Source organism: Chenopodium quinoa, unplaced genomic scaffold, assembly GCF_001683475.1.
Source record: "Chenopodium quinoa cultivar QQ74 unplaced genomic scaffold, ASM168347v1, whole genome shotgun sequence".
NCBI classification, from domain to species: Eukaryota; Viridiplantae; Streptophyta; class Magnoliopsida; order Caryophyllales; family Amaranthaceae; genus Chenopodium; species Chenopodium quinoa.
The window spans coordinates 1,779,610-1,804,466 of NW_018743987.1; the positions used below are offsets into that span (position 1 = coordinate 1,779,610).

General features: G+C 36.8%; 2 protein-coding genes across 2 annotated transcripts; one reads left to right on the forward strand and one right to left on the reverse strand.

Annotated features, from left to right (window-relative positions):
* The first annotated feature begins 2,960 nt into the window (after positions 1-2,960).
* On the forward strand, positions 2,961-8,390 carry LOC110690168. The gene is made up of 2 exons (XM_021866999.1): positions 2,961-5,165; positions 8,121-8,390. Exon 1 carries the CDS (start codon positions 2,961-2,963, stop codon positions 4,833-4,835), a length of 1,875 nt encoding a protein of 624 aa, XP_021722691.1. The 3' UTR covers positions 4,836-5,165; positions 8,121-8,390.
* A 1,612-nt stretch (positions 8,391-10,002) lies between these two features.
* On the reverse strand, positions 10,003-21,892 carry LOC110690127 (cell division control protein 48 homolog C-like). The gene is made up of 12 exons (XM_021866956.1): positions 21,228-21,892; positions 20,010-20,781; positions 18,849-19,510; positions 18,516-18,668; positions 16,549-16,665; positions 16,248-16,352; positions 14,569-14,631; positions 14,419-14,483; positions 14,124-14,325; positions 13,817-13,954; positions 13,638-13,719; positions 10,003-11,222 (listed from the first exon to the last, which is right to left on the reverse strand). Exons 2-12 carry the CDS (start codon positions 20,329-20,331, stop codon positions 11,176-11,178), a joined length of 1,956 nt encoding a protein of 651 aa, XP_021722648.1. The 5' UTR covers positions 20,332-20,781; positions 21,228-21,892; the 3' UTR covers positions 10,003-11,175.
* Between the last annotated feature and the right edge of the window lie 2,965 nt (positions 21,893-24,857).

Sequence of the window (24,857 nt, forward strand, 5' to 3'; positions counted from 1 at the left end):
ATTAATAGTATTATAAAATATTAATTTTGTTTGAATTATTAAATTTTATTATTGGTAATTATTACTACCTCCGTCCCCGAAAGAACGACCTATTTGGCCTAATTTTAGTCCCAAAAAGAATGAGCCATTTGCATTAAAATCCCCACTAATTTGCAATAATATTTGTGCAAAATTAGCTTCCCCATATAAAATTTTGTTTCTCTATGTACTTTTATTACTTTCTCTCTCTACTTTTTTACAAACCCCATGGAAATTTATCTTTACAATATACTTTTTCTTCTTTTTATTTAACTTTCTTAATACCCGCAAAATCAACCCAAATGGGCCGTTCTTTCGGGGACGGAGGTAGTATTAATTATTATTATGATTAATAAATATTAATTATTATTAATATTAATAATTATTAAAATTATTTTTAATATTAATAATTATTATAATTATTTTAATATTAATAATTATTATAATTATTCAAAATAATAAATCATTATCATAAATACAATATTAATTATTATTGTTGTTATTATTAATTATTATTTGAAAATTAAGCAGAGCAGAGCAGGGCAGAGCAGATTTTTTTTGAACAGGACAGAGCATATATATTTTGAGCAGAGCAGATTTGATTTGAGCAGAGCACAATAGCTCTAAAGAACGAGGCCGTAGTATTTATGTAAAAGATTTGTTTCTCAATTGAATTTATTTTCAAAAATAAAAGAAAAAAATTTAAGGACATTACTGGTGTGTCTTTTTTAGTACATATTTATTGATCACAAAGTCTTATATGTGGCTGGCCATACTGTGTGGCCAGCCACTATAGGGGTTACTTTGCTAGTGTAATGGGGGTTATTTGATAGTGTTAATTGAATAATTAACAGTGAGTGAATAATTAATAGTTGTTTTCGAGTGTTTATTGATTGATTAATTGAATAATTAATAGTGAGTGAATAATGGAATAATACTGCCCTTTCAGCTAAACCACAATCTGTGTGCAATAATACTTGTGGAAGCAGTGAGCGTGTCAGTGCAATTAGTACTTCTCACACGAATCCAGATGGTGGTTTAGCCCAGGTGATCCCACCTGGTACGGCAAACCAGAATAAACCGTTTTCTTTCTCAGCCACTGGTACAAGTGGGGCAGAAGCTTCGGAAGCTAGGAAGAAATGGAACAAGGTGGACAGAAGGAAGTACGATGGGGAGTGTGACATGGTGGAGGTCAATGCTTTTTCTGGTGCAGTAGGTGAAAAAAGGAAAGGACTGAACTACGAAGATGACTTTTTTGACATCATGGATGTCCAGAGGATGGAAAAAAGAGCAAGGAAGAGGGAGGTAGGTGATAATGCAACGAAAACCACTCAAGTAGAGGGCGATGGCTCAATCCACGCCCTCGAACAACAATGAAAATATTTAGTTGGAACGTCCACGGGATTGGCAACACGTGGACGTGTAAAGCTCTCCGGGATTGGTGCTGGAGAGAAAGGCCGAATATTGTCTTCATCATGGAGACAATGATTGATGCTCATAGATTCCAAAATATTAGAAATAAATGTGGTTTTACGGAGGGTATTTGTGTTGATAGTATTGGAAACTCAGGGGGCTTGGGTTTTTGGTGGAAAGACATCAATGCCAAGCTTGTAGAGTACTCTAACCATCATTTTGTGGTGGAGATTTGTGATCATAATAACACGGCTACTTGGAGGGCGGTGGGAATGTATGGTTGGCCAGAGGAAGAAAACAAATTCCGTACGTGGGCTCTCATGTCTCGAATTAAGGCTAGCAGTTCTCTCCCTTGTGTCTTTTTTGGTGATTTTAATGAAATCGTGAGTAATTTTGAAAAACAAGGGGGTGCTCCGAGGTGCGAAAGAGTTATGGACGCGTTTAGGAGTGCTATGGATGATTGCTCGCTGCGAGATTTGGGGTTTAAAGGCAGCATCTTTACATGGAAGAGAGGCAATGATCCGGCAACTTTTGTAAGGGAAAGGCTTGATCGCTTTATGAGTGATGTTGGTTGGTGTTCTTTATTCCCGTACCATGAAGTCCGTCACTTCCCAATATACAAATCCGACCATGCTCCTATCCTTTTAACCGCTTCTGATCAAAGAGAAGATAATAGGAACCACAAACAATTTAAATTTGAAGCCCTCTGGCTTTCAAATCCTGCCTGTAGTAAAGTGATTGAAGATGCATGGAAGGGGAGTGCGGGGGAACACACTGCTGCCAGAATTGATTATTGTGCACGTGACCTCAGTATGTGGGCTGCCTCCACTTTTGGAAATATAAAGAAGAAGATAAGAGAGAAGGAGAGTAAACTCAAAGAAGCGCAATGTAGAAACCCGGATGCAGCTATGTTGCAAACTTGTTCCACTCTTTCTCACGAGCTGGATGAGCTTCACCGTTTGGAAGAATCGTACTGGCACGCTAGAGCTAGAACAAATGAAATGCGTGACGGTGATAAAAATACTTCTTATTTCCACCAAAAAGCGAGTCAACGGAAGCACTACAATAGCATCGTGGGTCTCTTCAATAATGAGGGTGTATGGCAGGGGCGTAAAGAGGAATTAGAGATAATTGTGGGTGGCTATTTTAAGTCACTATTCTCATCAGAAGGCTCGACTGATTCTGAGCAAGCAATGGCAGGGATTGAAAATGTTGTGTCCACGCACATGAATGAAGCCTTAAATGTCGAGCCATCTGGGGAAGAGATCAAAAAAGCTCTTTTCCAAATGCATCCAAATAAAACTCCGAGCCTCGACGGTATGCATGCAATATTCTTTCAGAAATTCTGGCACATAGTTGGTAATGATATTGTTTGCTTTGTGAAAAATTGGTGGAATGGAAATGCGGATTTATATGATATAAATAAGACCTGTGTTGTTCTCATTCCAAAATGTTAAGATCCGAAATATATGACCGAGTTCCGCCCCATTAGTTGTTGCAATGTGATATATAAAATTATCTCAAAAGTGATGGCAAATAAATTAAAACCTTTTCTGAATAATATAATTTCTGTGAACCAAAGTGCTTTTATTCCGAAAAGGTTGATAACGGACAATGCCTTGGTTGCTTTTGAGATCTTTCATGCTATGAAGAGGAAGGGCGAGGGCAAATCAGGGTCAATTGCTATGAAGCTTGACATGAGCAAAGCATACGATAGAGTTGAATGGGTTTTCTTGGAGAGAGTGATGTATAAAATGGGTTTCTGTGAAAATTGGGTACGGAGAATTATGGATTGTCTTTCGAGTGTATCTTTTTCCTTTAAGGTTAATGGGCGCATTTCTGGATCGGTTACACCCACACAGGGCCTCCGACAAGGTGATCCTATCTCTCCATACTTGTTCCTAATTGTTGCGGATGCCTTCTCCACATTACTTTTGAAGGCGGCAAAAGATAACCTGCTTCATGGTGCTAGAGTTTGTAGGGGTGCTCCTAGAATCTCCCATTTGTTTTTTGCCGATGATAGTATCATTTTTGCAAAAGCCTCCGTTAGTGATTGCTCGGTGATAGCTAATATTATTAGCATATATGAGAGAGCATCGGGACAAAAAGTCAATCTCAACAAAACGGATGTTGTTTTTAGCAAATGTGTGGATGGAGACCGAAGGCAAGAGAATGAAGAGATAGTCAATATTCTGGGGGTCCAAGAGGTTGAGCAACATGAGAAGTACCTAGGCTTACCTACCATAGTACTCAGGGCCACTTTCTCGGATGCTGACTGTAAAAAAATCCTCCAATTGCCTACTCCTATCTTCTCCCAAGAGGATAATCTATTTTGGTGGCCATCGAAATTGGGTGAGTACAGTGTGAAGACAGGCTACTGGTTGGGTAAACTAGGACAACAAGCTGTACAGAACGCTATGAATCAAGAAGAAGAAAAAAGAGTTTGGAAGATTGTATGGAGCCCGGACCGCCAACCAAAGCTCAACCACTTTCTGTGGAGGGCATGTAGAGGAAGCTTGGGGGTGAAAGAGAACCTGTTTCGTCGCCATATAGTAAGAGATGACTTATGTTGCTGCTGTGGGATAGAGGTAGAATCGATTTCTCATGTTCTTTTTGAGTGCCACTCTGCCACGAGAGCCTGGTCAGGTAGTGATTTTGGCCCGTTAATTGCTGACGCTCCCAAAGTCTCCTTCAAGCAGACCTTGTTATTGCTTGATAGCAAAATTGATAAGAAGAAATTGGGGAAAATTCTTGCCATAGGCTGGGCAGTATGGTTCTGCAGGAATAAGTGGGTATTTGATAAAATAAATCTTGATGTAAACTATATTGCCATAAGTTTTGTCAAGCAGGCTGAGGAGTATTCCAACTATGCGTGTAGAGTGTTCCCATCTGGTGGAAACTCGAAACCTATCTCAGCAGCAAGTTGGGTTTGTCCTCCTGAGAATGTTCTGAAAATTAATGTAAACGCACATATTGCAGCTGCTGGGTATGTGGGGCTTGGAGCTGTGGTCCGGGACCATAATGGTGCATTAATATTGGTTGCAGCACGCAAATTTGAGGGGGTGTGGGATGTGGAGCAGGCTGAAGCGGCGGCAATCCGCTATGGTCTTCAAGTGGCAAATCGATTTGGTTATGATAACATATGGGTGGAAAGTGACTCCTGGGCAGCAATCGAAAGGGTGAACAAGCAGCATCATGGTTTCTCCCCCCTATGCCTAGTCTACAATGACATATTCCAGCTTGCATCTAATTTTTCTAGTTTGTTTACTTCTCATGTAAAACGCACGGGGAACTCGATAGCCCACCTAGTTGCTAGATGGGATACTAGAGATAATGTGGAACGTGTTTGTATGAGTCCTTTTCCCCAAAGCTTGATTGCTTTGGCGGAATGCGATTTCCTTTGATGATATAAAATCCCCTAACGTTTACTTAAAAAAAAAAAAATGGAATAAGGAATTAGTCAGTAGTGGGTAGCTGAATTCTTATATGCATGACCAAATAGGCAAATACTGCATTCAAATTTTCAAAGCTTACAAAAACACAGTGAATCAACCAAAAGAACAAAATATCGAAACTGAGTTGCAAAATTCCCAAGGATAAAGATGCGTGGTAAGGGATCGAAGCGGCAACAACCATCGTTGACAACCTCCATCTACCTCCATCTTCGTGCTGCCGAATTTGAGATTCTCTTCTTCCTCTTTTTTCTTGTCGCTTTTCTCCTCTTCAAAGATCTCGTAAGTCTCCTTAATTTCCCCTTTTTTTCTTCTAAATTTTGAATCTAATCTTCATTTAATTACCTTTTCAATTTGATGATTGGTTTCAGTTGTTAATTGTTGTTTCCGAGTTCAATTTCTGTTCGTTAATCTGAGTTTTGATTTATGGTTTGTTTAACCTAGAATTTCTTGAGAGAATTGCTGTAAGACTTTAGGGTTTTTTATTTTTTAATGTATGAACTTAAATGTTGGGACTTTTATTAGGGGTTTAGAACTGCGGTATGATTTGTAGGTGGATAAATTGTTGATTTTATTAGTTATAGCCAAATTCGTGTAGAGAATTAGATAGAGGAAAATGATGGAAGAGGATCTTCGTGGATAATTCGCGGCTGAACCCGTCATTTTTGGGGATAAGGATTTGGTTTTGTTGTTGTAAGTTTGATTCACTCATTTTGAATAGAAATAAGCCTATTTCATCCTCGTTTTGCTGAATGTTAAATCACCAATTCACCATTGTTTGCAGGTGAATTGTAAGTCACACTCGTCAATTAACATTGATTTAGCTTAGTGTTATATTAGCAGAACAGTCTTCTTGCCCTCATTTTGCTTAATGTTGAATTTCCACTGATTGCTTGTGAATGTTGAAATTTTGAATTACCATTATTGATTGCTCATTGGGGGTGATTGGAGTATTCAAAGCACCCCAATTTAATTGTAGCATAATGTGATTTGAGTCTTTTTTGGATTTTTTTCTTAAAAGTTCTGCCCCAAACTCCCTTTGTCTTCCCATACTTGTCCCTCCTTCCCGTTGACCACCATGCTTCCCCTTCCCCACCAAAACTAACTCGTCTGCTATGTGTCATTGCTAGAAACCATCACTTTCATCTAGACACTAGAATAAAAGCACCTCAAGCTATTCACTCACGTTAAGCAAAATTATTCTCTTAAAATACAATTTGTTGAATATGGCTTTTCATCCAAGAGTCATGATTCACACCCACAAAATTTTCAGGATCATTTGCCACTAGTAGAAGAAAATTTAAATCTGAAACTTTGATTGGATGGCTTGCTCAAAATCAAAATGAAAAGCAAATATTGCTGATTAGTCTTTATTTTGTCTAATTCAGGCATATGAATGAGCAATGAAGGAAATGCATAAGAATATTTTTATTTTAATAAATCTGCTTATAGAAGAAGGGGAAAAAAAAGGAATTTGATGTTGTTGCTGAGTAATTGCTGGAGTTCTTTCATTTTATTGTTTGTGGAAACTCTTTAAATTTTAGACTGTAAGTACTAGTGCTTCAAATCTAAAAGTCAAATTAAATGGAGTTGTGCAATGGTTTTGGATGAATGGGGATGGTGGTATAGTCTACATTAATGGATGGTTAGGCAAGGTTGATTTAGGCAGAAGATGGGAGAGGCTGGAAGTTGCAAATTCAACGGCGACAAGATGGAAGAGATTTAGCGGCAGTGATTTGTTGGTCGGGGGAAGGACGAGGGTGACTAGGTAGGGAGTGCGGTTGTTGGCAGGGCAAGGGAGCTGGTAATCATGGATCATTTTGAGAAAAATTCTCCCGTAGTTAGGATTATACAAGTATTTTTATAGTTGGGATTGCTATAGAAATACAATCCATAGTTGAGAACTTGAGATTTTTTGTGTATATCTTCTATAAAATTATCCGTTTGTTAGGAATAAGTTACCTCTTCTATTTTGTAATTTTATGATATGAATGGATCGTGATTAAATGTGCAACATCCCTCATTAAAGGGAGGGGTGGATACAAATTGGGTATGAGACAACTTAATTTAGGGGTACTCTAGTAAAATTATGGCTATTATATTTATTTTTTTTTATTTTTTTCATTATGATGTATTTGGACAATTTGACTATTCTTTCCGAACAGTAGAATTATCTGCTCAAAAAAATCCATATTTGAGAGAAAGCTGCAATAGAATATAGCAATCAGCCAATCATACATGTTTCTTATAAGTGGATTCTTTGTTACAAAGTCTTGTATTTGTAACAAGAATATGTAACATACCTTCTGCTGCTATGCCTTACTCAAGTAATCAGTTTGCATCTCCTAAACCAATTTGCAAATGAATTGGTATCTTTTTTAAGTGACTTTTTTACCTTTGCAGGCAATAAATTAAGTGAGTTGTTATTGATGCAATGATGTTACTTCATTTAAATGTTCTTTCTATACTGAAAGGCACCCATCACCCTTCATGGAGTTGCTCAATCTGCATTTACTTATCAGTTTGCAAATGAAATGTATCACTTTCATGTGACTTTTAAATCCATGTATAGTTGCCGAATGTAATCGGATAAATTATTAGTGATGTTAGATGGATGACCTTGGTTTACTAAAAGGCACCCATTACCTTAAATATATACGGAGTATCATGCATCAATCTACTTCTCTTTACAACAGATTAAATGAAAGTGTGTTGTCACGGGTGAGAGGTTGTGGGCTTGGGGAAGGGGGACGGAGGTACCAAAGTTCTTTTTGTATTATAGATGGGATAGCTATAAATGAACATGCTATTGATTTAATACCAGTAACAGACTCACAGGAGTTTGATAGGCCGTGCAATAAGCTGGAGTGTGTTGTTTTACTAGACTATCTGACTACTTTGTTCTCAACATTCAATGCAGTATAGCAATAATTCTTAACTGTTTGATTTTCGTGTAAAACAGCTATAGGAAATCAACATGGTTCTATCCTTTATTGTGTCTTCAAAGTCAATTGTTATTGTTTTCTCATAATCGAGCTACCTGTGTTGGTATTGTGCTTTTCAAATGGGTAGGTATCAGCATGCACCTGTAGATTTTCCTCTAGGATAGTGTAACTTGTAAGACTTTGTATGTTGTAAGCAGATGAGAGGGAAATGTCGTTAAATTATTAATAAGATAGGATTGTGGCAGATGTCCTGCGTCATTATTTATCTTATGGTGGTTCTTGTTTATTGCAGACTTCAAGACCTGAGTACAATCAGATTATGGTGAAGAAGCCTCAACATGATTTCTGGCCCTTCTAGATCTTGACAGTGATATCGTAGGTTTTTCTTCTTGTTTATGAGCATATAATTATGTATCTTTTTTTAAGATAATTTTATCTTACAAGTTAGTTGAGAATGTAAATCTGTGTTTCTGATCTATACTTTATAGCAATTATAAAGACAATTGTCTGATTTCTGTTAATCATCCAAATTTTCTGAGGACAACCATCATCAATTTATATATCTGCAACTAAAGTAGACTTAAATATAGTTGGGGTGAGGAAGGGCCTAAAATGAAAGATAAATTGGCTCCTTATGAACCTTGGTCTCAGCTATGAAGTTCTTACTGTCTTTTGCAAATTCAGGTTTAAGGCCTTATGAAATTCTTAGCATTCGAGATCTTCTTGGTGGTTTTTTACAACATTTTGGTAAAAAAAAAAAAATGGTTTTTCACAAAAGGATTAAAATGTGGTTTATGACAAAATTTCCTATGTTTTTAAAAAATGGTGAAGTATTTTTTTATTCGACATGTATATTTATATCCTATTTATAATATAAACTTGGGTTTTTCTACATTATTACCCTCCAACTTTCCGTTTTCTACGATGTGCCCCCTTTTTGAGAAATCTACACTGTAACCTTAAAATACATTTAGCTTTTATACGGTAACTTTGTCGTTATCTTGCCGTTAACAAATTCCGTTAGTTATAATTTTTTATCGATTTGCGTGTTAGAAATGGTTCCGTTAAAGGATTTGGGGGTATTTTGTCTCTAAAGGATCCAAATTGAGCTCAGATTTCACAAAAAAATGACGCAAATGTCTTGTTTTGCATATTAAATACGTAAACACGCAAATCGAGATATTTTTTAATATGCAAAACGAGGCATTTGTGTTATTATTTTGTTAAATCTGAGCTCAGTTTGGATCCTTTAGGACCAAAATACCCCCAAAACCTTTAACGGAACCATTTTCAACACGCAAATTGATTAAAAAAATATTATAAAATGGTGAGTAGGCCCCACTAACGGAATTTGTTAACGGCAAGATAACGGCCAGGTTACCGTATAAAAACTAAATGTATTTTAAGGTTACAGTGTAGATTTCTCAAAAAGGGAAGGCACATCGTAGAAAACGGAAAATTGGAGGGTTATAATGTAGAAAAACCCTATAAACTTTTTATAATTTTAGTTGATACATAATGGAAAATATAGATAGTCAAAAGGAAAAATTGCTCTCATTAATCTGAACTTTGCCTCGTCCGCCGAAAATTATCCCAACTTTCATTTATTATCAATTGCACCGAACTTTGGGGGTATTAATTTTCGTTGCACCCAACAGGTCATCTAACCTGATGTAGCAGGTTACCTAGCCACGTGTCAGCGTATGATTGGCTTAAAAAAAAATTTATAAAAAAAAACAAAAAAAATAAAAATAAAAAACAAAAACCCCACAAACCACCCATACCCAGCGGCTGCCACCACACCCCAACCCCCACCCCGAAAAAACCCCTCCCCTGCTGCCGGAAACCACCGCCCAGCTTTCCCCCTCCCTCGAAACCCACCCCTTCCCTTCCCCCACCCCCGAAAACCCCTCCCCCACCCCCGAAATCCCCTCCCCCACCCACGAAAACCCCCTCCCCTGCTGCCGGAAACCACCGCCCAGCTTTCCCCCTCCCTCGAAACCCACCCCTTCCCTTCCCCCACCCCTGAAATCCCCTCCCCCACCCACGAAAACCCCTTCCCTTCACCCACCCCCAGAAAATCTCCTTCCACCGCAAAACCACCGAAAGTCTATCCCCCATCCTCGAAAAACCCTGACTGAACCCCTAGCGATGGCTAGGGAGGTCCGATTAGGGTTTTCGAGGGTGGGGAATGGGTTTTAGGTGGTTTTTGCGGGAGAGATAGGGTTTCGGGGAGGGTGGTTGTTGGTTCAAGCAAGCATCAGGAAGAGCGAGGGAGGGGACGATACGCGGGAGAGGGGGTCGGCGCCGGCATCGGGGGAGGGGATGTGGGTGCGGCCGACACCGTGGGATAGGGAGAGAGGAAGGCTAGTGATGGTGGTGCTGGTGGCTGGTGGAGAAGCTAAGGGTAGCTGTTGGGGTTTTTTTTTAATTATGTTTTTATTTTTTTTTTCTATTTTTTTCAACCAATTATATGTTGACACGTGTGCAAAAAAAAAATATCAGAAATGTTTACCTGATTTACCGGTTGCAGGTCATTTGGGTGCAACGAAAATTAATACCCCCAAAGTTCGATGCAATAGATAATAAACGAAAGTTGGGATTATTTTCGGCAGACGAGGCAAAGTTCAAATTAATGGGAGCAATTTTTCCTAGTCAAAATGTATATCTCAAGATCAATAGGCACATATGGGGCGAAACCACAAGAGTATTCCATAGTTTATAGATAATAACTAAAATTCCATACACAAGAAAATGAAGTTTTACAAAAACATAATAATATTAATACCAAAATTGATTACAATAATCAAGATGACATAGCTTAATATTAACCCTCACATATGCAATGGTTTTGTCGTATTGTCCCTCTAAAATTACTGCATTTTAAATGTCCCCAAAATGAAGTTCTACACAGAAGCTGGCCTTCAAGTAAAGCTCGTTGTCTCACTGCAATGAGAAAGTTAAACAAGCAATGGTAATACCAACACCAACAGGTCCAGCACCAGAGTACACCACCACAGCATAACCTTTCTCAACATGTGACAATAAGAATCTTTTAGATTCATCACCATAGCAAATGGAGTTCATTCAAGAGTACTCTTACTGAGCAACATAGTTACCCTTCCACGAACATAGTTACCCTTATCCTGGGGCGATGTATCAGGAGACCCTCACTTCAAAATTCTTTTATAAGGAAATTTGGCCAATACATGAGCAACATAGTTACCCTTCCACGAACATGAGCAAAGCATGAATTATGTTAAGTCAATGCATCAACAAAGATCCCAAGTGTGAGGAACAATTCATATCACCGCCATTTAGTAGTTAGTATAGTCTTGTCACGCTTTTTATAATGCAGTTGAAGCGGTAAGAACCATTGAATTCAACACATTACCTTTCATGAAAAAAAAAAAGTATTAGCAGTAGAAAAGGCTCAAGTGTAAATCATAACTCTTAAGGGACATCAGTTGAGTAAAACCAACGGTTCACAACAACTTAAATATAAATATCAAAATCATGGAATTAGGCTTAAGATCAAATCAGATAATATACGTAGTATAAAAGCAAATAAGTTTGAATCAAACAGATAAGAAAACATGTTTATTCCATATCATTATATCATATCACAATTAAAAAAAAAAAAACTTCAGGTCAAATTAGAAATAATCAAATCACATCAGAGAATTTGTTTTATAAATTAATAATAATTATAAGTTATTCATTTTGGACGGCTTTAATGAGAGCATGAATAAATGCATTATCTGCATGGTACTATTGTAAGTATGATGCACATTAGAGAATTTGTTTTATAAATTAATAATAATTATAAGTTATTCATTTTGGACGGCTTTAATGAGAGCATGAATAAATGCATTATCTGCATGGTACTATTGTAAGTATGATGCACATGTAACATGTTAAGGATCTAGAGAGATGTAACTTTTTTACAATTTTGTTGTACAGTATTAATATGCATTTCCTTTTAGAGGTGGATTTTGATTGAAATAGGTTCTTTATAAAAAGCAAAACCTACATATGAAGTAGCATAGCCAAAACAAGAAAAATACTTGTCATACAAGTGCTGTTTTTTACACTTTTGTAATTTAAACACGAATATAAAAAGCTAAAAACAACACTATATTGTTTTGTATATAGGATTTTTCAGTTAATTTCACATATTTGCAAGTTACAATAACAATACTCCCTTTGTTTTTGATAGATGTAGCCATATTTCGCTTTAAGATATTTTGATTTGATGTACCCATATCTTTATTCTATTTTTAATAAGCAAAAATATCTATCTTACTCCGTTCACTTTTAAGGCCTTGTTTGGTTGACAATATTAAATCGGAAAAGTGAAAATTCATGAGATTTGATAAATTGAGAAGTTGTTTGGTTAACACCAAAAAAAAAAGGGGGGGGGGGGGGGGGGAAGTGAAAATTCATGGGTTTTTCAACATCCCACAAAATAAGGAAAGTAAATTACCTAGACCCCCCTAGGTCAATCAAAATTCATGGGATTTCTAAATTCCTACATTGCCAACCAAACAAATTTAGAAAATTCCTAGGAATTTCATGAGGGAAATAACTTCCCATGAAATGCAATTTCCTATGGGACTTTAATTCTCATGTCAACCAAACAAGGCCTAATATTTACCTAATTCCACCCACTCTTATGTTATTCCTTACACCAATCCGCCTTTTTACCACTCTTATTTATTTGAATAAGAGTAATAATAATATTCCTATCAAAATAAATAAATAGTCATAATTTAATGGAAAATTTGCAAGGAAGGTCATTTTATGAGGTCGACCTTGTGTGGAAGGTTTTTTTATGAAAAAGGTGGCACGAAAGGTCCTTATATGAACATTGGGTTGCGAGGAGGGTCCTTTGACCAAAATCCGGCGTTGACCAATTTTTTCCGGCCAAAAATAATCATGTGATGTGCACGTGACCACTTAAATGAGGTTTTTTTTTTTCCTTTTTCCCTTGATTTCCCTTTTCCCCCTTTAAATTAAGCTTGGAAACAACAATTAGAATTAGAATTATGGTTGTTAATTGTTATGGTGTTTGATTTCCCCAGAACCAAAATCAGCCACCTACGAAAACCACCCATTAAAACCCACACCTCGAACATCCACCCCCCTAGAACCCAACCCCACAACCCCCACGAACACCCACCCACCAATAACCGGCGAAATTTAAAGAACGAAGAAGATGATGGGGAAAAGTTCAAGCAACTAACAACACTAAGGTGAGGAGGAAAGAAGAGCACGCAACACCGGCTATGATTGAATGGCTTTGATTGGCCTTCAATTGTAATTTTAGGGATAAGAATTGAAAATTTAGGATTAATTTTGTTCTGAAATTAGGGTTTCATAAGGGAGAAATGGGGAAAGAGGGAAAATTATGAGAAAAGAGGGGAAAGGGAAAAAAAGGGTAACTTAAGGGGTCACGTGATTTGCACGTGATTTTAAATGGCCGGAAAAAATTGGTCAACACCGAAAGTTGGTCAAAGGACCCTCCTCGCAACCCAATGTTCATATAAGGACCTTTCGTGCCACCTTTTTCATAAAAGGACCTTCCACACAAGGTCGACCTCATAAAAGGACCTTCCTCGCAAATTTTCCTAATTTTATTTACATTCTTAACTTGAAAAAAATCAGATAAGAGTATATTTGAACAGATAAATTCAGACCAGATTTTAGGTGAGCTAAACATAGCCTTAAAACATGGCAATGAAACTATATGACTATGTTAAGATATAAACTATAGAGAACAAACTCAATGAAGGCAAGTAATTTATACCTCCACATGTGTTCAGTGCTTTTGTCTCGACATTGGTTAGGTTCGAAAAATTGCGTGACCAATTATCATAGAAATCTCTTTGCTGCTCCCCCACGTAGAAATAAGAGAATATTAAAGACATGTTAGACAGTCATTTTTTTTAGTTTAAAACACCAATGACGCAATTAAAACAATTATACCTTTTTGTTAACAGAAGGTTTCAATCCCACCAATGCTTTTTCAAAATGACTATAATTAATTATCCAAGGAATGGCACCTGCACCCTTTTGCTTCAATAATCGCATCTCGTCATGAGCAAACCTACCGGCTTGCCGCATCTAGCAGTATTCCAAAAAAAAAAAAAAAAAAAACAAAAGATACTTAGCCTATATTGCTAATTGAAAGGAATATCAACATTTTAATGAACATCCACTGAAGGATGTAGGAGTACCAGAATTGTGATAAAGACATAGCAAAGATAAGAAACAAGGAATGGAGTGAACAAACCAGGAAAGCAAGGTCAGCGCCACTAAAATGATCACAAGCTGTTCTCTCTGCAATAGCAAGTAAATCCACATCGGTATCTATAGGTTTCTTTCTTGCAAGAGCTTTCAATATCAAGCCACGTTCCTGTGGACTAGGCAGAGGAATGTATAATTGTTCCTCGAATCTTCCAGGCCTCAATAAAGCACGATCTATCCACTCAGGTCTAGAACATCCAGATAAAGACTGTCATATAGGAGGATTTTCGCATTGATAAACCATATTGCTAGCGGTGATAAGTAATAAAAAAAAAGTATACCGATTTGTAGCACCAATGACATAAACCCCCCGCCTTTCCTCTGCACCATCTAGCTCAATAAGAAGCTGCAATGACGATTTAAGATTTTAAACATCTGAGTGCCCATGTGAAAAATAAACCAAAACAATACAGTGGTACAAAGAGAAGAACCTGCTTAAGTATCCTATCAGTAACCCCACTAGATTCTCCACGATTTGCAGTCAAAGCATCCACCTGTGACAAGTTCAGCATTTTCAAATGTCAATTGAATTTGATTCCTGAATTTATCTTGTAGTCCTATTCTTGTTATGAATCTTATGATACACACAATTAGCAATACACCGATATAAAAGAATGGGCATATAAAAAGGAAGGATTTTTACATCCTTGACATGGTGAGAGCCTTAAGATCTTAATTTAAGTTTCCAATAAGTTTTTTGGGATGAGAGTGCATTAGTGAGCATATATCTCAACTCTAGGTAAATAATGTGAGCTGGGCAACCACTTTGAGCTTTTGTTTGGCCGTCACTTGACAATTAAACAATCAAGAGATTAAGATCAAAAGGTATTAAATATTGCTTTAATATCTCGGATTGGGCAAGCTGTCCACTAACAATCCATTATTAGAAATGTAGAATTATTCTTACTATCAATATGTATATACACAGGAGATTAAAGAAAACACCCAATAAGATTAGATTTGATGATTGAGAGGTGAAAGATATTGCAAAAAACATAGTATTTCATGATGAGACCAAACAAATGGAACTAGATCACATGCATTGGATAGTAGATGGCTATAAAAGGAGACATAGCTGATAATAATTAACATCTCAAACAAGAACGAATTTGTTTGCTAAGACTCTCAAGCAGCAATTCACAAAATTATAAGGAAAGTTGGAATTCCAAATATGAATACCCAGAAAAGGGAGGGAGTGGAAAGTTAAATCATAGATACGAGCAATATGAGTGGAGCATATCAAAAGGAAGCAAGTATTTTGAGGTGATTAAGGCTTTAAGCCTACAATCATCCCATTATTCATCTCAAAAAGGAACATACAATCAATAATAAATCATTTTTCACATGTCTTCTCCATATAAATGGGATTCACATGATTTAGTCACTAAATTGTGGTTGGGGCAAATTGGAATTTAAAATGGGTAATGTTATATGCAGCCCTCAAGGCGTATATAAGCATCAAAAACATTATATAGACTGATACTCCGCGTTGATTTAGGATTGCAAGACTTTTGCATAGGTTAGGGAAATTAATGTTTGGCTTAACATAATATTACCACTTCAGGCTTTGTATTTCCAGCCACACCAAACACTGTAGGTAGGAAAGAATAATTACAAAAGTGTCACAGAGCACCATATAAACCCCGCACCCTCAACCCCCCCCCCCAAAAAAAAAAAAACCTCACCCCAAACAAAAAAAAAAAAAAAACTCCAACTATCTAGCAAATTTCATGAAGAAAAACAAGAAAAGCAATAGTGACCTAGATAAAGTCATTGCCTATTACACAACAACTTTCCTTTCAGATATCCCATCATAATGCAAAGCCGAAAGCTTGATCAAACCCCCCCTCCTTTCTCTCCTCTCAAAAAAGACAATGTCCCAACTGTTTCATGAAAAAAAGCAATAGCGACCTCATCATGTAGATAAACCCATTGCCTATTACACTACAATTTGCCTTTACGATATTTCATCATAATGCTTGGCCGAAAGGCTGTTCAAATTTGCCTCTCTTGGCTATATTTTAGCAGCCAACAAAGGAAACTAGCAACGAGCAACAACAATGTGAACATTTAAAACAATAATTATAACTTCAAGAAAAATTATTCATACCTCATCAAAGAAGAGAATACATGGAGAACATGTCCTTGCACGATTAAAGATCTTGCGAACAGCCAATTCACTTTCACCAACATATTTGTCCATAAGTTCAGGACCCTGGTAATGTTATTTATTTTTATTTAAAAAAAAAAAAAAAAAAAAAAAAAAAAAAAAAAAAAAAAGAACTTTCAGTACTTCATAGCAAGGTGAGTATGCTTTAAAGGCCCAATCCCTAGAAAGCAAAGATGCAAACAGACCCGGGGGGGGGGGGGGGTGAGCTGGGAATTTACAGCAGGGGGCAGTGAAAATAGACCTTGATGTATATGAAACTTGCGCCAGCCTCATTAGCAACAGCCTTGGCAATCAGCGTTTTACCACAGCCAGGGGGACCATAAAGCAAGAATCCTGCTGGCAAATCTAGTCCAAATCCCTGAATAATATCAGCAGAAATAAGAGTCAATATACAAAAATCATCAGACATAAGATGCTGCTCATAAAAGCAGACATGGGAACCAGATCAACAATCACACTGGCTTGATAGTTGAAAAGGTGTAAAAAATTTCTAGCTGCAATGACTCATTATAAAGTCAGTTTGAAAAAAGACAAAATATCATGGGAAGCGCAAGGATTCCCAGTGATTTCTGTACAAGCAGCAAAGCAAGTAGGGTTTAAAAAGCAGATAAACCTCTCTTAATTAAAAAGGACAGCAGCTTACCATGAAACACTCATCAACAAGAACCTACTAGTTGTACTGAAATACATGTGCTTTCCTCAATAAATTAATAAAATAATGTTAAAAAAAAACTCTTCAACTTCCTGAAAATCAATCAAACCATGTACCATTATCAACTTCTTACACATGTATAGAATGGAGAAGTATCTACGATAGGGATGCAAGTGGGTACAAAAATGCTGGTTCCACACCACGTCAGTGGGGTGGGTAAGGTATGGGTACAATAGTCATACCCACCATGGGTAGTGGTTAGGTGGTGGATTGAAAGTAATACCCACCTACCCAGTCCTGCTTTACCCACCCAACTTAGCACTTACAACCATATCTTTTTTTTTTACTACAACTTTACAACGGTTGAACTTAAATTTGGTAAACCCATAGCTCCATAAGCCCAATTAAGTAGACAAAACCACAATATTCAAGTTCCTACCCACATTGTGTCGTGTGTTGATAGTTTAATATGGCCTGTAGTGTAGAGCTTTTACTTGAAAAATAATAGCTAATGCTGCACTTTTATTCATTTTGTTTTTAATTTTGACAGCTAATTGATGCATTGTTAAACTATAAAATTCTTGACAGCTAATTGACTTGTAATTTTTACCATAAAATTTTTGAAAAAACATCATTGACCACTTTAAATAATGTCTAAAATGAACTACTAATTATAAATGGCTACAAGTCATTAAGGCCCTGTTTGGTTTGATGTAAAATGTTTTCACAGAAAATGATTATCCCATTTACCTTGATTGGTTTGTGACAGGGTGGAAAATAATTTCTCAATGGTGGAAAATTGCATCTATAATGGTGGAAAACATTTTCCTTTCCAAAACAAGGGAAGCCTCATTTTCCTTCCTCTTTTCACTTTCTTCTCATCCATACCCACATTTCCCCTCCTATTTTTCATTTCTCTTTAACTTTTCTTGTAAGAACCAAACAAAGGAAAACTATCTTGCAAGTGTGGTTTTCCTTGAAAGTATGTTTTCCATGATAACAATTTTTTCATTGAAAATGTTTTACACCAAACCAAACGGGGCCTAAATAGAATGTAGACAAATGGTAAACCATTGCAACACATACAACAATCCTAAGTAAACCAAATACTAATTTCATTGGAAAATACAAACTGCACATTGCACATGATTATTCAAAATAAAAAATAAATATAAATAAGTAAATAAAAGTTGCATATGAAGCCTATTCTAATTGATAACAACTCAGTTATCAGTAATTCTCGAATAACAAAGTCTAGAATGCTACTCCACATTAGTGTTAGTGACTGCAAAACACAAAATCACATCTTACACATTTTAATGATTAAAGATATTAAAGAAAAAATGACTACGTAAAACAAGCCAATTAAGACCTATTAGAAGGAAAAAATATAAATTAACATTAAAAATAGAAGAACAATCACAGAAGTTCACCAGTCAAAATGTGTGTTGGTTAAGAGTACGTGCAATCTAATAAATATAAACGGTATAATCAAACTAATAAATTTGACAAGACCAGAATACTTGAAAAAAAAAATATCAAGTATAATTAATTACCTCATAATCTTCAGGATTTCTAATAGGATCAACTATACAGCTCTGGAACTCCTGCCTTATGGTGCCAAGGCCTCCAACATCTTCCCATTTCACATTAGGAACTGCAGAGAAACCTTCCCTCTTTAAAGACGGTTGAACATTCTTAAATGCAACCTAAATCAATAGATAGTCCAGGAGGAAAAGAAAAAACATCAACATACTTGGAAAAGCACCTATATCCATAAACTAATAAACATTTCATGACAATAAATGGCAGAAGTAGCAAGTTATACAATGGAACAAAACTTTTTTTTCACTTACGAAAACATTTACAGGAAAGTGACATTGAATTACCTCAAAATCTGACATTTTGGGACAGAGTGTTTCCATTTCTCCAGGCATAAAACGTAGTTGCTTCCACCAATTGTCATCTTGGGGCCCAACTGCACACTCCTTAAGACCCTCATCCTTCTTTAAGTTTATCATCTTCCTCATAGCATGTACAGAAGCTTTTCTAACATAATCTTCCAGGTCAGCTCCAACAAACCCTGCTGTGTCCCTAGCCAACTTTCTAAGGTTCAAACCCTCTTGAACACCAAGATCACGTGTCAAGACTGACAGTATCTCAAACCTTGCATTTTCATCTGGAACTCCTAGTTCAATCTCCCAGTTAAATCTTCCAGGTCGCCTCAATGCAGGGTCAAGAGCATTTGGACGGTTGGTTGCTCCAATAACAAGAACATGGCCTCGTTTGTTCTCAGAAACTGAAATCTCCGGAACTGCTGGAGATGAATGTACTTTACTCCCACTCACAGAAATCTTTTGACCAGCTACAGAAGCATTCTCACATATAGTATCCATGCATTTCAATAACTGAGTGACAATTCGCCCTTCTTGCCTTTTCTGCGAGCTCTCTCTTTTCTCCGCAATGGCATCAATCTCGTCAATGAATATTATTGAAGGAGCAGTCCTACGAGCTTTTAAGAAAAGCTCACGAATGTTTCCTTCTGACTCACCTTCAATATGAAACACAAGAAGCATCAAGTACAGCTAAAGTAAATCCTAACATAAATATCATTTACCATCAGATGCAAGGCCAAAGAAGACATCATGAAGATGCAAAGCCTTAAGATGAAAACTTAAGTTGCACAACGACACACTGCCGACACCATAAGCAATGTCACATACTCACATAGCCTTTCTTCTTTACAAAAAACCTTTTACCCAACCCTAATTTAAATAGATGGTAGGCCAAGAAAATCAAATTTTGATTGCTTTATTCCATTCATTAACTTAACGACATATTAAGAAGGTGACAAAATTACCGTCCTATGCCCCATTTTTTAAAATAAAAAAAACTCAAATATGAACAGAAAGAAAGAAATGTCGCAAGAAATGTGTATTTTCATCCTTTTCTCTCCCATATACGGTTTTACCAACAATAGTAGGGCTCTTTAAAGGCTACAAAAGATATCAAAAACATACATAGTATAAGCTAGTTCTGATTTGACATACCTGAAACACCAGATACAATCTCAGTCGATGCAATCTGATACAAAGGAACGCCAGCTTCATTAGCAATAGCTTGAGCTAACATGGTCTTACCACACCCAGGAGGCCCGTGCAATAGAATTCCTGTTGGTGGCCCTGCATGTAACTGACACAGTCGGTTGAGGAGTTCAGGGTAACGAAGTGGGATAAGCACATTGTATTTTAATTCCTCCAATACTTCACGCATGCCACCAAAATCCTTAAACATGGGATGCGTGTGCACCTGATCTCTACCATCATCTAAATCCATATTTTTACTTCCTGTTCCTCCATTTTTCTCAAGCATCACAATATTCTCAATTTCTTTTTTTCAAATAATTCTATAGTTTTCTCATTTTTCTCCTCCATACTCTCTTCTGTTTTATCAGGACAATAGGCTTCCCTTAACATTGTTTTCATCAAGTCCAACTTCGGACTGGAATCCTCCTCATAACTTGAATCAGGGGATGAAGATGATAATGCTGAAGTCGATGTTGATTGTCGAACTTGACCATCTCTACCGCCACTACTATTATTCCGCTTAAGCTGGGAAAGGGCCTCTCTAACATTTTTGGTGAGTATTGCGGTTTTCCACCTCCTGTACTCCGGATATGTCTTACGTAGATATATCACAGCATCCTCCTCACTCTCAAAGTTACAATCCTCAAAGTGTTGCTGTAAAATCCTAAGAGCGCTACGACCACCACGCGTATTTGATCCCTTTCTCATAGTGTTATCAATTCAAATTTCCAAACCCCTAAACAAAATTTAAACCAAAGTAATCTGTCACTAATCAGGTCATCTTGAATAAATAAAAATAAATAAAAAGCGCATTCCTTCAATTAAATTGAATAATCAAGTAAACATTCCTCAATATTTAAACTTAATTAATCAAAGTAGGATCGAAAATTCACTTTAAATTCACCTCGCTTAGAATATAATAAGAATAGCAAATTTATAGCAATGAAATCGCTTATTATAATTATTCATAACTTGACTAATATAAGCACTAGATCAGGCCGTCCCTGAGGCAGGGCAGGAGGGAAAAGAGCGCTGATTTCATAGTTAAATCCTAACATTAAAGTGTTGTGCAATACATTAGCAACCAAATTTGATTCATAATTATAGGGATATTTGATTCAATTATCGATCTCATAATTTTAGGGATATTTGATATGATGATAACAAATACAAACAACTTACCTCAGAAGGTGCTTCAATGGGGGGATACAAGAGATTCAAGGGTGAACGCCAACTGCGCTTCAGTGGAGAACGTTGAGTGCGCTTCAATGGGTATCGACTAATATGAGAGAGAGCAATTCTATGGATCCCTATGACCCGTCACAGTTATTAAACGGATACATCCGTCTAATAAATAAATGTTTTTTTTTTTTTTTTTTTTTTTTTTTTTTTTGTGAAAGCATTAAGGGGGTGTTAAGTTCACATAATTAAGGTATAAGGTATGGGTTTAGAATGGTTTAAACCCATACCTTATGTTTGTTTTATGATTTTATGAGTTTCAAACCCATAGCTCAAACCCCCAAGGTATGGGGTTTAGAAACCTTGGGGGGAGGTGCGTTTGGCTCATTCCGATACATTTAGGTTTAAATAAAAGAAAAACATTGCATTTCATGATTATACCAAACATATGGTATTAAGAATCAAGTTCCAAACCCATACCACTATGGTTTCATTCCTGATTCCAACCCCATACCAGTTTGCGAACCAAACACCCCTAAATGGGTTGAGTCTTTATACAATCGTCCAATTATGGGGCAGCGCACATCTTTTAAGGGTTTAGAGTAAACTTGTTTTAAAAAGTACGGAGCATTAGTTTAAATTTACACCTCCTTTTCCTAAATATTATCTTCACACACCAAAACTTGTATAATTTGTATATCCAAAGGATCCATCTCTCTGAAAACTCTCTCGATGACTACCTTCCTACAACCCCATAATCTCCTTGAAATGATTAATCAACTAACAAGATCTAATAAGAAACCTAAGCGCAAAATCACCCATTTGATCTTTGGAAAGGATTCTGATAACATGGAAAAATCCATGGAGATAGATAATGCTGAAAAACAGAGCTTAAGTCAACCCGATAATGGAGATATAAGCAGGGGAGTCTAAATCCTCCTATACAAAACAATGGTGCCAAACAAAAATCCTTTAGGGATTTAATAAGGGATACGCAGCTGGGCATTTCGATCTAGATGATGAAATGGAGGTTTCGGATGACGATGAAGCACCGGAGGATGTAATTGACAGTAAGAGATGCCCTGTTATTCTTCTCACCAAGGAAGAAAAAAAATCCATGTGCAAGCCTTGGAGACATACCTCAATTATTACTCCCTCCGTTTTTACATACTTGCTCACTTTCTCCACGTGCGAAATTTGGATAAAGTAATACTTCCTCCGTTCTGTTAATATTGCAACAAGGAGAAAATTACGCATCCCAAAACACATTTTATATGCTAAATATCTATAATTGTATATGAGTAAAAATTATAAAAAGTTGATATTGTGAAAGTATTAAATGAGACGAATCCAACAAGATCCCACTTGACTATATTTTGCTTAACGTATAACTCATATTATATGGTCAAACAAGAGTGATGAATAGTGCAAAAAATCCATTGTTGCAATATTAATAGAACGGGGGAAGTAATATATAGAGGTAGTGGGGTTGGTGGAAGAATAAAAAAATGTAAAAACCCAAAAGTAGTGGAGAAATTGAAGGTGAGAGAATATGAAATTAATATTGTTGGGTCCACTTGGTGAGAGAAATTAATTAAATATTGTAAAAGCTTTTCAAATAAGGAAATGAAGCAAGTATTTAAAAACGGAGGGAGTAGGACATCAAACGACTAAAGAGGAAATGGCAACTCAAGGGTGAAATGAATCTCACTGATATTGGTTGTAAGTATTTCATAGCAAGGTTAGCAATGTCGATCATTTGGTCCATGGTTGATTGATGATAAATATCTCACAATTAGAAAATTGACACCAAATTTTATCCCAGAAGAAGCATCAATCAATGTTCTCACGGCTTGAGTAAGAATTCCTATTCTTGCTGTTGAATACTTTGATAAGGAGTTCTTGAAGAAAATTGGGTCTAAGATTGGTAAGGTTATCAAAGTAGATAGATCAATAGCATATGCTAAAGAAGGGTCAGTTCACGCGATTAAGTGTGGAGATTGATCTATCAAAACCTCTATTAGCTAAATTTTGGCTAAAAGGAAAATTTTGGAGAATACAGTATGAAGGTATCAAGATGATCTGCTACAAATGTGGGAAACTTGGGCACTTGGATGATCACTGTGAGTTGAACCAGAATGTAGAGATGGCAATTGATAACTCTAATGATCAATTAGCTGTCTTGGGCCAGGGTATAAACCTCCGGAACATAAACCTGAAGAAGTAGATGATTTTGGCTCGGGGATGCTTGTTAAGAAACTAGTTCGTAAGAAAAATCCCAGAAAAAAAAACAGCTCCAGTGATCAGAAAAAATGGAAATAATCTTTCAAAAGAAGACCCTCAAGAAAAGGTCAATGGTAATCCAGTTAATCATGCAACTGGCAATGGGTTGGGCTCAAGATTTGAGGCGCTAAACTAGGAAAGGAATGAGGAAGATAATTTGCAAGAAGGAAATAACTCAATTCAAGCTGATCAAGTTACTCTTTCTAAGGAATCAGGGGAGAAAAATAAGGAAAAAACTCTCATATGGCAACAATAAATCTTGGGGATAATTCTCAAAATCCATTTGATAAGATTTCGAAAGATATCCCCTTTTCTTTTGGTAAAGATAATCAAGGGGAAAAAATTTGGACTCCTTCAAAAAATATAGAAAAGATTCTCAAAAAAGTCAGCAGTCCTTGACCAAAATATCGGCAACACCGTTGAACCCTATTACGAACCTAGAAGCTACGAGAGAAGTTAATAAAGAGGCACCTACTACTGGAAAAGAAAACGCTATTATAGAAAGCCAAAAACATATACACTTAACAGATATCACTAATGAACAATCACATATTTCCCCAACCTTCGAATGTGATTCTCCTAGAGATCCCTCTGATGAAAACACTATGTGTTGGACAACCAATGGAGGTCCCATACATGGGAATAGCTAACCCCCTTCCTCACATAATGGAGGTCAACATGGACTCATGGGTGGAGCCGATACTAGAACCGATGGAGTTAGTGGTCACTCTCCAAATTCCCAATGAATTTAATCGATTAATCTCGAATACTTATTTAAGTTCTCTTAACTCTATTCCTGTTTCTATGGAGAACTTAAATGTAAAGCGTCTCTTTGGGAAGAGGGTTCACCAGCCTTGGCAAAGAGTGAAAATGTTGCTTCAATTTTTAGAAGTTCGTCTGATTGCCTGGAAGAAGTAGAGGCCCTTGTCACCTGACCGGCTAAGGAATCTCCCCAGGGCTGCCAGACAAACTGTTAATTCTGTACTTCTTTGATAGTGCAGGATGACTACATGTCAATGACCGCATGTATTTTTTCAAGGTTGGCCTCTATCCCCCTTTAGTCAATCAGGAATCCGAGAAAACTTCCCATACTCAACACCAAAGACATACTTCTTGGGATTAAGCATGACTTTATACTGCCTGATGAGTGTGGCGAATGTTTCTCGGAGGTCAGCAAGGTGATCCGCTTGTTGCTTGGATTTGAATACCATGTCATCGATGTACGCCTCTACATTCCTCCCAATCTGATTAATGAATACTGTATTCATTCGTTGGAAAGTAGCAGACGCATTCTTCAAGCCAAACGGCATCACGGTGTAACAGAATAGCCCCTGATAAGTGACGAATGTT